Raw genomic sequence first — 15,498 nt, forward strand, 5'->3', positions numbered from 1 at the left:
TGTGAGACGCTAAATGACCATCTGTCATTCCTTATTAAATCCCTGCCCATGTTTTGTCATCTTCATGCTCATTTTCTAATGTAAGATTTTAAGGCTCAGGACCACAGTTATCTAATACAGATAGCTTACTATTCATGAGAATCTTTTGCAGTTTATTTTGTTAAAAAGCTACAGTTTAGAATATACGTTGAGATGAAAAATGTATGACCTGTGACAATTGAAGATGGCTCACTGATGAACAGTTAGTACAGTGTGTCAACGTGATGAAAGTTGAGAAAGGAGCATCCTGCTGTTTAGCTGAAAAACTAAGGAACCCTCCCCTGGCCTTTCCTCTTTTGGTCCATCATCCATTTAAAGGCAGCTGCCATTTGATGACGACTAGCTCTCAATTGAGCACTTGTCCATATACTTAATTTATAGGGCTGTTAGTTTACATTATGTCATTCACCTCTTCTATTACGAGCTAATGGATACAGGACAATTAGTCAAGATGTAAGAATATTCACTGCCCCCTTTTCCAACTTCCCCTTTCGGGAACAAAACTTAAATTTTCCTAAATGCTGCATTGATAATAAGGTACATATGATGCGAGGTAATTCTTTGACATCAGTTCCATGGAACACAGTGACCTTAGTGATCCTTGTGGCCTTTACTGTAACTTCTTTTTGTCCTTATTTGTTAAAGATTGTTAGTGTGTGAACAAAGATAAAACTTTCTGCTACTGAGAACATACTGTAAGGATGCTGGCTTTAAAAGAAACCTCCATTTCTAACTCTAATCTCCACTTTTCTCAGATCTTACTCACACTTTGTTACCCAATTGTTACCTGCTGTCCCTTTTCAACATTCACAGGCTTCCTATTCTACAACGTATTAATTTTAAAATCCTGTCTTTGATTACAAATCATTTCATGCCTTTTTCACCTTTAATCCTCATCCAGCCTTCCTTTCGGGCATCTGAGGCCATATTTTGTTTGGCTTCAGATGTGCATTTCAATGGGTCGCTGATTGTATTGATTTTTTTGGAAAGATATCTAATTTTCCTCCACAATACAACCATTATTTTCCTCTGGCCTTTTTGCATATTGGGATTGCCTCCTGTGCAAAGTGCATACTTGTTCCTTTGAGATTGGGTTCCTCATTTTAAATCAAGAAAAAAAATGAGATTTCTTTACACATTGTTTTCCACTACGTGTGTATTTCTTTGACACTCATTCATTGACTGAGAAGTCAGGAACATTTTAAAAGTATAAAATGTCTTGAATCTTAAAAATGTCATTAGATAGATTTTTAATGCACTGATTCATTATATGAATCTGCCTTGAAAAGATTGAGTTGACCCTTAAATTGACTGTTCACATCCCTCACAGCAATTTTCCCAGGAAGCAAGTATCACTGGATCAAAAAAAGTAAAAATAAAAATTCCCTTTTCAACCCTTACTTCTCCCTTCAGCTTTTGCTCAGTATCTATGATTGTCAGTTTAAATTCAGGATTTCTGTAGATTGCTAGAGGTTTACTGGTTTTCCAACGATTTTTAAAGCAATTCCCAATGCTACTACATGGCATAGTCCACTCTGAGTGGCTATGAAGGATACCTGGGATCACAGAGATGAACTGAGGGAATGGAATGTAAGGAACATTGGGTTTCATGAGGGATATGCTGATCTAGTGAAAGAAGGCATGCCTCTTACAGCTCACCTCAGCATTGGATAGCCCCCTGCAACCACCTGGGATCTATGTCTAGGATGACCAATACCATCTTATGCCGTCAACCCACAGTGAACATCTTACCATCTCCTGAAATAGGTATATGAAACCAGGAGATGCTTTGACTTATTCTACAATGTTGTTTTAGCTGATCATCAGGAAAAGCAAAGCTGTTCTTTTTCTCCAGGCTTTTGATTATGTTTCCCAATATTTACTTTGGGAGTGATTTTTTTTCACATCAATAAATTGCCTTGGGACATTTAATGTTAAAGTTGTTATAGAGATGAAATGCACGTTGCTACAAGATCCAAGTGACATCACTGTGTGTATATGTATAGTGCCATTTTGACTGAATAATTATAATTAACAAACTAATTGCAATACAACTATGTAGGTTTTACTGTGCAGCCAAATACATAATTTTCTCCAGTTACATTTGCAAAAGGATTATGAATCATCCTCAAGGGGAGGTGACAGTAGAGTGATATTATCTCCTGAGCAAGTAATGTTCTGGTGACCTCCATTCCAGCACCACTGCATAAGATGAAATTTGAATTCAATAAAATCTGGAATAAAGTGTATTGTGGTTGTTGGAGGTCAGTCATCTCAGCTCCAAGACATCTCTACAGGAGTTCCTCAGATTGGCATCCTAGGCCTAACCATCTTCAACAGTTCCATCAATGATGTTCCCTTCATTATAAGAAGTGGGGATGTTCGCTGATGATTGCACAATGTTCAGCCCCATCCTCGACTCCTCAGATACAGAAGCGGTCCATATGCAGCAAAACTTGGACAATACCTAGGCTTCGGCTGATAAGTGACAAGTAATGTTTGTGCCACCCAATGCTATGCAATAACTAATCTCCAACAATAGAATCTAATCACCCCTTGACTTTTAATGGCACTACAATTGCTCAATCCTCCACCATCAACATCCTGAGGGTTATCATTGACCAGATATTGAACTGGAATAGCTGTATAATTGAGCATGTGAGTGTCTAGGAATCCTGCAGAGAATAACTCAGCTTCTGACTCCAGAAAGCCTGTCCCTAAGGCACAAGTCAGGAGTGCGATGGAATACTCTCTACTTTCCTGGACGAATGAAGCTCCAACAACACTCAAGAAACTTGACACCATACAAGAGAAAACAGCTCTCTTACTAGACACTACATCCACGAACATTAACTTCATCAACCACAGATGTACAGTACTGGTAATGTGTACCATTTACAAAATTCATTGCAGAAATTCACCTAAGTTCCATAGACAGCACCTTTCAAACCTGTGACCACTACAATCTCAAAAGGACAGTGGCAGCAGCTACATGGGAACACCACCACCTGCAAGTTCCTCGCCAAGCCTCACATCATCCTGACCTGGAAATATAACACCACGCCTTCAACATTGTTGTGTAAAATGCTGGAACTCACTGTCCAACAGAATTGTGAGTCCACATATGCCAAATGGACCACAGTGGTTCAAGAGGGCACTCACCATCACCTTCTCAAGAGCAACTTGCCCAGCCAGTGATGCCCACTTCCCATGAATGAAAAATTTTCAAAAACTTACCCACAATTTAGCATGAGTTACTACAAGCAAAAACAGAATTCACTGGAAAAAACACTGAGGTCTGGCAGCATCTGTGAACAGAAAGCAGAGTTAGCGTTTCGGGTCCAGTCACCTTTAGAGTTGAGTTTCTCCAAAAATTTCTGATACCCAGCTTCTACTTTTTTTAAAATTTAGAAACAAAACCGTACAGTAAAAAGCAAAGTTACTGAAATGCTTTCTAACAAACAATAAGCAGAGAATATTTTTTTAATCTTTCAGCTTTTTTTATAGTGACACAGAAAAATAACAAAAAAATAACAATAGCCACCATTAGACTACAAAAATACTTTTATTGTTTATAAGTTCTATCTTACATCAAGGCAAGTCTTTTTATTGCATTATCATACACAGAGATTGATATATAAACAGAGTTCTGGGCAGGTTAGAAACTTCTTTGTCTACCCTTTACAAAATTGCAAAAGAAAAGACAGTAATTTGTTAGAACGCTGCAAAGAATGAGTCAAGATGATGCTGGGCTGGCCCATACCAGAAATGTGACAAAATCTTTCAGTCTTGTATTCTCTTTTTTCACATCTTTACAGCAAATTTGTACACTGAAGAACTCTGACATAGGAGGAATTTGTAGTAATAATATCCACTAGAAATACTGTAAATATAATAATGCATTTTGGTGGTATACACCAAGTTAGTACAACGTGCAAACATTCACATAAACATGGTGTGTAAATAACCACAACTCTGACCATGAGTTGTGCACTTAGCAAATAATGCCCCAGTAATGTTATCAACATTTAAATCTACCTGATCAAACAGTACAGGAGCACCTGTTGCCCTTATTATAGAGGGCCTTATTTTGCCCTTATTTTATTTTATGCCACTCAAGTCTTTAATTGTTGAAAACCTTGGATGAAGAACCAAAGCCTACATTTCAAGACATCAGTGAGCCTCAAAATAATAAAATGAGGTGAGCTAAATTGAGTAGTGGACTTAGATAGCCCTTGCTTTGTTTTAAAAGCTTGCAGATTGTTCAAGGGAGAATTAAGCCAATGTAAGAATACAGTTTTGAGATACAGGGATAAAATATTGAAAGAATGTGTGATTCATTTTTAATTTCAAAGCAATGTAGGGGAGAGGGAATGTGAATAGGGAGTGTTTTGGAACGGAATATGAAAAAAAGACAGCAATGCTGACATGAATTGAGGTAAAATATAGAGAGATGAGAAAGATTATGAGAAATACTTTGTGGGATAATGTCCGCTAGTCTTCCTAATTCCAAACATTACTTTGTCAGAATATCAGCAGAAAAAGTGGAATTGAGACATGTACATAGTTTTACCAAGGAATCTGCCAAAGTGACAATGGTGGGTTAGGAAGATGGTACAGAAATTCCAAGTTCTTTAAAAAACATTTAACCAAAGTGATTGGTATAAAAACTGGTAAGATTATGATATAGTTACACAAATCAGTCACTCTACCTTTACACAGCAAGAAAAGAATTTATTAAGATAATTTGGCAGTTGAAGGAATATATTTAAGCTTGACAAATTTTGATTACAATGACTATTCCCACATAACGTAATACTGAGAAGCCACTGCCAATGTGGGTATGGTAGAAATGCCCTTAGGTTCAAGGAAAAAAGGACATACTTAATAATAGAACTGAGTATTCAGGGCAATAGATAATTTGATGGATATCAATTTTCATACCACCGATTATTTCACCTTCTGTGGTGGACACTCATTAATGCACTCTTTCTGTTGCATCAACAATGAGAAACAAAAGAAAATAAACCACCAACATTACTTACTATACACATGAAATGTTCCTAATATTTACACTGAAAAGATTGCTGCAGGCTGGAACTGTTTATATAATTAATTTGTCCTTGATCAGGTCATTTCAAATAATAGCTAAGTTGAGAATTTTCCTTAAATCACCAGTGAGGGAGAATGCTAAATATTTAACAATTGATTGTATTTCTTCCAATCTTAGCATAATGAACATTAAGGTTTTCACTGAAAATTCCCCAGCAGTAAATCGTATTATTTAATAGGATTGAGTGTGGTACTTCTGGAGTTTCAATGCTGGTGTTGACAGCTTCACAGATTGTGATGTCTTTGGAATTGTTCAACTAACACTCTTAGATGTTAACATACTTAGAAATATATTAACATCTCAGGCATTTAACTGTTTTCTTAGAAAAAGGTAACAAATAAGAATATTCTTAAAGACTCAGTTACCCACCTTTTGACCCTGGACAGCCACTGTTTTGATCCAGTCAGTATATGCACAGTAACAAGAGCTTTTTTTATGATTGTCAAAGCACAGCACAGGCTTTAAGAAACTCTTGATATTGTCATCTGATAATGCTAGAGACTAGAATTATATTTTCTGAACATTAAAATGAGTGGTCAGAAAATCTGGCTGTTTATCAATATGTGTTGATGAACTATGTACTATTAATCATGCTCATACTAATGTGTAGTCTCGGCTTCATCCTCCATAGCATATATATGTATATATAGAAACAAACATTTAAACAAATATTGAATCAAACAAAGTTTTATACAACTAGATTCTCAATAAGGTTCAATTCTTTTACCTGCTTTATTAAAAAGCTTTCTTGTGGTGAAAAGCTGCTTTGGAGTTAGATTCAGAAACTTTTAAGGGCATTGCTTGAAATTTATTTCTCCCAAGAACACAGACAGAGCTGTGTTCAGTGGTATATGATTGTGAAGCAGCTACCTGATTTGGGAGTTAGTGACTCACCACACTCCTCATTCTAGTTTTATACAGTTTCATATGATAGAATCAATATTGCAAAAAGAACTTTCAATGGACCACAAAATAGACAGCATGCACTTAGATTTTAAAGAATGGTGTGCAAGTGTGAAATATTCTGTCTGCTCCAAATAAGAATATTATGGAATCTTAGGCCAGGATAAACCCATTTTCACAGATTTTTTTTAACACAGTGAATCCAATTTTTCATAAATGAAGAAATTTGTAAAAGATTAATATTACACTCCCTTTCTCGAGAAAGTAGATGGATTGAAAGTGAGCTGCATTTAGAAAACAACAGAAAACTTGCTGATGGTGATACAAAGTTGTCCTTACCAAATGTTCCTGGTTCTGGCAAAACAATAAGGATTGAAGTCTTTAGAAGGGAAAGAAAATCCTTTTTATGTATTTTCAAAACCAATTTTAGCACAAGAAAGTTCTGCGTTGGAAGATGTCCAACCTTACATTCAACCTTTTAAGTTTTGAATCTTGGTTTTACAATTAAGTACTTAAGATTCCTCCCTTCTTGTTAATATTCAAAGACTAGCTTTTTAACAAAGAATAATTAATTTAGACATACCTTTGAAAGGAAGCTCTAAGCAAAAAACTTAATTTAAAAATATTCCAAGGCTGCTCTGCATACAGTTTGAAATTGAGACAGATCTGTTCCTTCTCAAAAGTCAGTGTATTGTGCAGTATTTCACTAAAGGACTCTTACACTAATTACTCCCAACATATTTCATTAGATATTCCCCTTTAGAAGACAAAAACACTGTCAAATTACTTGATGTTTTGTGCTGTCTGTAAAGTATAATAAATAAGGTATTCATGAGTGACAGATCACTTGGAATCACTTTATCCATCTGCAAAGAGTCCTCCATTTTTTTTTTGGTTTCTTATGTAGAGAGGTTGCACTATGCAGTGTGGCCAGTGATAGTCTGGAGCGTTCCAACTTGATTGCTGAACAAGGAGATTAACTGCTGGATGGTGATGCTATTATCCTGTTTTCCACTGCGCTAAGCATTGCATGGAATCTTGAGTTGTCATTGGAGAGCAGGACACTGGGGCTGTCAAACTCAGCAATCTAATAAATAAAGTGATTTTAATATTAAAACATTTTGTACTTGATTTCATTTGTTATCAGAAATCAGTACTCATATTGCCGACTGAACACACTAGTTCGTATCCCCCTCCCAATCAATGAAAGAACTAAAACCAACTCCTTTTTAGTTACAAATGTTTGCTCTCCCAAATGTTGTGTTGGGGTACATCCAGACATATGGTGACAATCTTCCAGCATCTCATTCAAGTGACCTTTCTTCATTCGTTAACCTTGGTAGCAAATGTTGTTTAGTCACTCAAATGATGTGGAGTTTCCAGTGTTGGACTGGGAGGGACAAACTCAGAAGTCACACAACACCAGGTAATAGTCCTGTTGATGAAGGAGTATTGCTCTGAAAGCTTGTGATTTCAAATAAACCTGTTGGACTATAACCATTTTTAGGTCTACCATCTCTTTCACTCCATATATTTTTGAATTTTAATATCAGCTACGTTTATAGATTTATAAAGGGATAGATTGATTTCTTTCAAAAGAAAAAAAAATGGAATTTAACAAAACAAGCTTACACTGATACTGGAACCATTCATTACTGCATTTGCAAAACTTTCCAAGTTCTTCAAATCAACCTGGGAATAAAGTTCAAGCTCCCTGTGAAATTGAGAGTTATTAGAACTGTACTGATAGCTAGGTATGCTTAGCCATGTATATAATAAATGTTTTTTGTGTTTAATGGGAGGTTAGATAATCAAATGAGGGAGACGGGAATAAAAAGAAATGGTGAGAGGTTAATGAAAGAAAATGGGAGAAATGTTTGGATGAAAGAATGCACAATACAGATAGACGCTCATGTAATATTATGCATAGGATAATGAACAGAAACTACATCTTTCAATTTGCTCTATCTGCAATATTCTGTGCCTCCACAGAATTCTTGGTGCCTTCAAGAAGTGGTAGAATGGCTACATACTAGATCTTGTTTTAGTAAATAAAGGCAGCATTAAATTCCAAAGACATAATGGTCTGGCTTGTACTGTAGCATGGCTATCAATGCCTGGTATTATTAAATCTGAGGGCAACTTCAAGTACTTGAGATATTCAGTTAATGTTGACAGACATTGACATGGGAATTGGTGTTAAGCTGTAATATGATTTCTGTATGTGACGATGCTTTTAAACTCTATTACAACTGAACCAAAGGATGTTTATTGACGGGCATCATAGACATTCCATTCTTCAACTGTGCACTTTTGAGCAGGCATCATTTTTATTCAAAGCAGAAACACTGGATGTGTTTTTCCTATCTTTACTTACTGGGAAACTGAGGTCAGCAATTATAAAAGAGAGAAATTCAAAATAAATTAACTTTTAGTTCCCAAAAACTAATCTTTAATCTTTTACAAACTTAACTCTGACCAGCAAAAACATTTTACCTCGCCTTGATCCAGCACCATGATCCTGTCACAGTTTAATACCGTGTGAAGACGATGAGCTACAATCAGCATTGTACAATCAGAAAATGCCTCCTGAATGGTCTTGTGAATCAACATGTCAGTATCTGTATCAATGGCAGCTGTGGCTTCATCTAGTAATAAAATCTATATTGAAAAGGAAATGTTTTAAACTTACAGCATTGAACTGGAAGGTGCCATTGAGTGAAATGCAGATCATGATCATATGAAAACAAAGGGCATGAGACTTATACTCAACTTATAGTATGATCCTCATTGGAATCCCTATACACTCAGCATCAGCCTGGCAATTCCCTGGGGGAGCTAAATAAGAAAAAATATTCCAGGGAAGGCTTGAAGACTCAAACTTCTCACATGTAACCCCAAAGTCCCTCTCCAACAATGCAAGATCAAACATCTGTAGGACACCATGGCTGACTGGGAGGCACATTATCTGTAACCACCCGGCTCTTCATTATACGCAAACTCGTTATCCAGCTCACTTTTGAATGTCGTAAATTTGTGCTAACTGCATGAGCTGTAAACGTTTAATAGATTGCAGACTCTGGAAGAAATGAGTACTTCTTGACATCTAATCTGCACTAATGTAACTCAGACACAAGTCTACACAAGTACTGTTTCCTAAACCATTCCTTATAATTTAAACAGTCAATCCATGAACTAAATCTATTCCTTTCATTAATTTAAAATACATCAATAATCACTTTTTATAAGTCATCACTTTTTTGAGCAAATAGCTCAAACCTTCTGTGTCTAACATATGAGAAGTCTTTAAACTATCATTCTACTGCATCTACATGTAAGTTTTTTCTACAGGCTTCTATATTATCTATTACATGAGGGTGCTAAAATAAGGAATATTATTCTAAATGAAGTCTAATCCAGATCTTAACATACTACGTGTGTTTTTAATTAAGCTGATCTAGTAATACATTCCAATAATTCAGTGATTCAAGTACTATTGATATGCACGTCCTTTTCCTTTAAAACAGGCGCCAGCATTAAATTCTCCATGCTTGCTATTTGCTATACATGCGCATTACACTTTATCTGCTTTGATAGCAAATCCATAGAGCTCCCAACATTTAACATAATTGAAATATAGATCTTGCTATTTATTAGCAGGTCAGGCAGCATCCAAGGAACAGGAGAATCAACGTTTCGGGCATAAGCCTTCTTCAGGCTTATGCCCGAAACGTCGATTCTCCTGTTCCTTGGATGCTGCCTGACCTGCTGCGCTTCTCCAGCAACACATTTTCAGCTCTGATCTCCAGCATCTGCAGCCCTCACTTTCTCCTTGCTATTTATTATCCAGCTATCCACTATTTTTTCCTTCAATGTTCTTTTGACAAAATCTTACATTGCCTTCAGCTAAGAAGAATACCTATACTTGTTTCAATTGATAACTTTTTATAAAAAATGTAAAATTATTTCTACTGTATTCTGATTCTGTGGGAGCTGTTGCCCAGGTGCTTCCACACCTAATGACCACAAGAGTTGCAATTAAAATTTAGATTTAGTGTCACTTTCCCCTTAGACATTATCATGTCAACAAGAAAGTTATGAAAAGACTCCTGATATCTTGGGCTGGTCAGATTTGAAAGCATTTCTATAAAAACAAGATCATGTCATAGGAAGAAAGGGATCCACAGCTATTTTATTTGTACAGTTTAAACACTGCAATGTTTCAGAGCATCTTGGTATTCTCCAAAGAATATAATTACAAGAGAAAGGAAATAGCTTTTAAACAAATCACCATCACCAGATGGGTGTCTTCAGAGAGGATATCTGACATTATATGTAAAATTTCAATTTACTTGGCATAACGCAAATAATCTTTTGGTTAGGACTTAATCTAACCCATTCATAGGCCCGTATTTAATAGGGAGTTGTAAACCTGCCTTTTAGGGAACCAGCGTGGTGATAATCCCGATGGCTGCAACACAGCAATTTAATGCTGGGAATCATGCTTTGAAGCAGAACCTCCTTTTCACAGTTGGAAGTCTTCCTTGGAGCTGGCCACTCTGGAAAGCCAGGAGTTCAGACTGATGGCCACTGCTGTGACTACAAGCAGTCCTGCCACACCGAGAAACACATTTATGTTTATAATCTAGAGTCTAGGCGAGTGGATAAGGGGCTGAGGTTCAAAAGTTCAGGAAAAGGGTAAAAAGGAAGGGAAACAATGTTGGGGTTAGATGCTTCAGATGGGTCCAGGGGACCTAGTAAAGGATATTATTCCTATTGTGAAACATTGATTTGTGCAGTTAAAGCTGATGAGGTTCCCACATGGCATTGGCCTATAGTTGCTGTGGGTGAAATACCAGCTGAGTGGAATTAGACCCTTAAGTGGCTATTTAATGGCCTCAACATACTGACTAGAAAATGGACCACATAAGATTCCTTAGACCCCTGTCAAATTTCAGACAGCAGGAGTGGACAGGTAGCTGGCAGATGGAGAGCAGGAGGGCCAGTTTGCTGGATTTCATGTCCCCACCCTCAAATCTGCCAGTAAGGAGCAAAGTAAAAACAGCCACCCTGCCTTCTATAATAGAATTCCTGTAATTTATTTCACAACAATTCAGCTATCATTAGTTCTAATCTCACCTACATTATTTAAAATCTTTAAATTTGTTACCTTTAAGCCTCTACTTCTCCAAAAATATTTGTAATTATTTTTCCTTCTTTAAATTCAGAAAACAGAATCACTTCTGCATTTAGTATTTAAATGTCTGGATAAATGTTCTGGATTTCATGTCAACTCTTCAAAATGATTAACCATCTTCAATTTGATCAATGCTTTACTCAAGCAGTAAAAACTGCTGAAGGTTTCCTTTGAAATTATTACCTTGCTGTGCTGAAGCAGGGCTCGAGCTACACATAATAACTGCTTCTCTCCCACAGAAAAATTTTCTCCATTTTCTGTGATCTCAAAGTTGAGTTTCTCATTCAGTTGCATTATCTGTAAAATCATACATCCAAAATACAATGTGTTAGTGACATCAATTCAAAAATTGAAAAAAAAATCTATTTTCATTCTTGTAATAAAAATGTTGGTAATGTCTTGTTTTCTTCAGTATAAAAGGCGTTAATTTTGAAGAATGGAAAAAAAAACTCCCATTTTTTTAAGTATTGAACTTTTCCAGGTCAGGGGTAGCACAGGTTGGATGTGAATAAAGTTTTTCTTCCAACTACAGTGATTGTCTAATCTCTTTTCAGAATAGTCAGGTTGTAGTGTAGTTATGACCTTACCTTGAGGGCAAACAGAACTTAACAGAAAGGAAACTAAATTGGACAGCATCCAAACCAGCACTGATGTTAGTATGGGTACAGATAATATTCTGGGTGGGTGGGGATCTTCAAAGTCCATTGCCAAATGTGGTTTAGTAGCTCAAGTCTTGAAGTACATAGCCACCTGCAGCAGGAGGTGAGAACCAACAAAAGCGCAAACAATCCTTGATTGCATCCTTGCAGATTTACCTGTTCCAGATGCATTTACCTACGATACTATTGTGACTACCACATAATTCTTGTAGCAATTAACTTTAATCTTCACATTGCAGACATTCTCTAACATGTTATGCGGTATTACGCCAATCTACAGAAGATAGATTTCAAACCGATTTAACAACTCAAAACTGGGCAATCAGTGTTTATCAGCATGAGAAAGATTGTATTTCATGACAATCTGGAATCTCATGGCTTGCATATCCCAGAGTCTACCATTACCTGCAAGCTAGGGGATCAAACCTGGTTCAGTGAAGAATGAAGAAGAACATGCCAAGAGCAGCACCAGGCATAGCTAAGAATTAGGGACCAAACTATGAAGTTACAACACTGGACTTCATGCATGCCAATTAGCAGAAGCATTGTACAACAAACGGGGGCAAGTGAATCTACAATCAGTAGCTCAGATCAAAGCTTTTCAGTCCTATCACATTCAGTCATGAATACAGTGGGCAGTTAAACAGCTAACCAGAAGAGGAGAAGGTTCCACAAGCATCCCCAGGCCTAATGATCAGGGACTCCAGCACATCAATGCTAAAGGCAAGACATATATTTTGCAACTATCTTCAGCTAGAAGTACTGAATTGATAATCCATTTCAGTCACCTCTTGAGGTCCCCGGCATCTCAGATGCAAGTCTTCAGCAAATTTGATTCACTCAGTGTGATACCAAGCAGCACCTGAAAGCATGGATACAGCAAAATTATGGACCCTGTCAACATGTTGGGCCGAAGGGCCTGTTTCCACACTGTAATGTAATGTAATGTAATCTAATCTAATCCTAGCAGTACTATGCCAAGCTTTATGCCATGAACTAACTTGGCCTCTAGCCAAGCATTTCCTGTATAGCTAAATGCCATATTCTTAAAAATGTAGAAAGTGCTTATGCACTGCTGCAAAAGCCCAATGGGTTTTTTCTCAGTTATCAAAGTGATAGAAAGCTATCAAGCAGCATTTACTCAAAAATAACATGCTCACTACCACTGTTTGGATACTGCCCTGAATGTTTCATCTCTGGACTTCAATGCAGGTTTGGTTCAATCATGGACAAAAGAGTAACATTCAAAGACGAGGTGAGAAAGACATAAAGGCAATATTTGATCAGCATGGCCTCTAAAAGAATTAGCAAATCTGAAATCAATGCGGCAGTGGGGTGCTACACTGTATTGGTTGGACTCATACTTGGCACAGTGGAATCAGGCCAAGGAAATGAGAGCAGAAGATTTTCAGGCTAGATATTTTCTGATCAACATAATCAGAGATATTTTTACACAGCTCCAGAGCAGATGGGACATATCCCATGCTGGCCCAGAGGTAGGGACCCTATATCTGCTCTATAAGATCCCCCAAGTTCCTTCAGCTAGTCTCCGAAGTCCGACCATCTTCAGCTGCTCCATCAATAAGCATCTCTCCGACATAAGACCAGAAGAGCGATGTTGGTGTTTTCCGCGTTCAGTACTACTCACAACATCTCAGATATTGAAGCAGTCTTCATGCACAAGGTCAACAAGCAACAGAAGCAGGTATTATCATTGCAGAATCCTCCACCATCAACAACTTGGGGGTACCATTGGTTAATGACCTAACCAGACAATCTATACAAATAATGGGCTGGAAATTTCATGCAAATTGCCATTTTGTCCTTTTTTCACTAAAGGAGGAAGGTCCACATTTCTGAGAGAAGATTCCAATCAGGGATCCTTCAGGAAACAGGAGCTTTACTGTTTTTGCACCATTGTTCTTCTGTGGTGCAAAAGTGTCAGGGAAGGCAAACCATGCCCTCCTTTCACAACAATCAGCTGCCACATTGTGATATTCAAAGGTCAAGCCACTTTCTATAATAGCTCTGTCAAACAGTAAGTACATAAGGCAAGTATACTGTTGAGTATCGGAAGAATAAGGTGCCAAATTGATAGAGGGTTGGATGCTGGGGCTCAGGTAGGTACGATGCCAGGGCGCTAGGTAAATCATGTCAGCTGGTAGGGGGTTAAGTGACAGATGAGTAGCGAGTACAGTGCGAAGTGGATAGGATATCAAGTGGAAAAGGGGTAGGGTGTTAACTGGATAGGGAATAGGGCAAACTAAGTGATGTAGTGTTTAAGGTAGCTTGGGCAGGTGGGAGAAATGTGGGCCAATGGGAGGAGGAATAGTGAGTGGAAGTCAGATCTGACAAAGGCAAGACCATATCCAGCGGCAGAGAAAGGGAGGTCGGGCAAGCGGTGGAAGGGGATGACCAGTCAGGGTGTTTGGTGGGGTGGGGTGGGAAGGGGTTTAGTGAAGTGGTCTGGGAGAATTTTATTTGTGAATCTATAAGGTGTGTATAGGGACAATTGAATACTTGCTCAGGAGTTAGACTACATATTTAACAATCTGGCTTTTGTTGAGTAACTATTTACTTAATTTCACCATAACCTTCAGATATCCTTGATTTGAATTGAGACTTTTGAAGGTTCCAGCTGTAGAGGAATTGCTCAGTGGAATCTTCAACTATCAGGCAATTCCTTCAGCATTTACTGCTAGGAGCTCCACAAGGTACCTATTCGTAACTCCCAACTATGTTGGAATAATGATTGTCAGGCCATTGGAAAATTTCAGCCATTGTCTCACTAGAATAGTTCAAAAGCTGGGAATTCTGTGGCAAGTAACTCAATTCTTGACTTCCCATTGCCTGTTCATCATCTGTTAGCACAAGTTAGCAATGTGACTTGCTTGTGTTATGTTCCCTAAGGAGATGCACAAACCAAAGTACCCAGGTTGAATTCCAGCTTCAGGTGACTGTCTGTGTGGAGTTAGCACATTGTCGCCGTGCCTGCGTGGGTTCAAAGATGTGCAGGTTAGGTGGATTGGCCATGGTAAATTGCCCATAGTGTGCAAGGATGTATAGGTTAGGTTGACTAGCAATGAAGAAAGCAGGATTACAGGGATAGGGTAGGGGGGTCAGTCTTGGTGGAATGGTCTTTGAAGTGTCGGAGTGGACTTGTTGGGCCGAATGGCTTGTTTCCACACTGTGGGGATTCTATGAACAACATTTCTTAAATGACTGCCAAATTTAGAAAGTTACTAAACAAGATTCCACTTCCTCATTTTAATAGTAATATAAATCAGAATCATGATTAGTTATGTCTAAATTAATAAACAGAATGAACTGTAAAGTATACATAGTATATAATAGGTAATTTCTCTGAGGACTGTGTGACTTTGGAACTCGCTGCATTCGGAGACAGTGGAAGCAGGGCTATTAAATATTTTTAAAGATAGAGGTAGAAGGATTTTTGTGAGGGAATCAAAAGGTTATTGGGTTTGGAACTGGGAATGCAGAACTTGGATCTCAATAGGGCCTGCCTTGATCTCACTGAATGGTGATTCCCTACTACTCTCTATTGACTTTAACAACTTTAAAGATTT

At 37.7% G+C, this 15,498-nt stretch overlaps 1 protein-coding gene across 6 annotated transcripts in view; it reads right to left on the minus strand.

Moving 5' to 3' along the window:
- Nucleotides 1-7,003: 7,003 nt before the first annotated feature.
- The window catches only part of LOC122557198 (ATP-binding cassette sub-family C member 5-like), a 190,985-nt gene continuing 182,490 nt past the window's right edge, over nt 7,004-15,498 (minus strand). For all 6 annotated transcript variants that reach the window (XM_087992076.1, XM_087992080.1, XM_087992077.1 and 3 more), the window contains 3 exons: nt 11,436-11,549; nt 8,552-8,716; nt 7,004-7,142 (listed from right to left, as the gene is read on the minus strand). In XM_087992076.1, the coding sequence (XP_087848202.1) occupies nt 7,032-7,142; nt 8,552-8,716; nt 11,436-11,549 (390 nt within the window). In that variant the 3' untranslated portion in view covers nt 7,004-7,031. The remainder of the gene's footprint in view (nt 7,143-8,551; nt 8,717-11,435; nt 11,550-15,498) is intronic.

Source organism: Chiloscyllium plagiosum, unplaced genomic scaffold (genome assembly GCF_037043375.1).
Source record: "Chiloscyllium plagiosum isolate Xiang-an unplaced genomic scaffold, Cpla_swu_hap1 HiC_scaffold_11, whole genome shotgun sequence".
NCBI lineage: Eukaryota > Metazoa > Chordata > Chondrichthyes > Orectolobiformes > Hemiscylliidae > Chiloscyllium > Chiloscyllium plagiosum.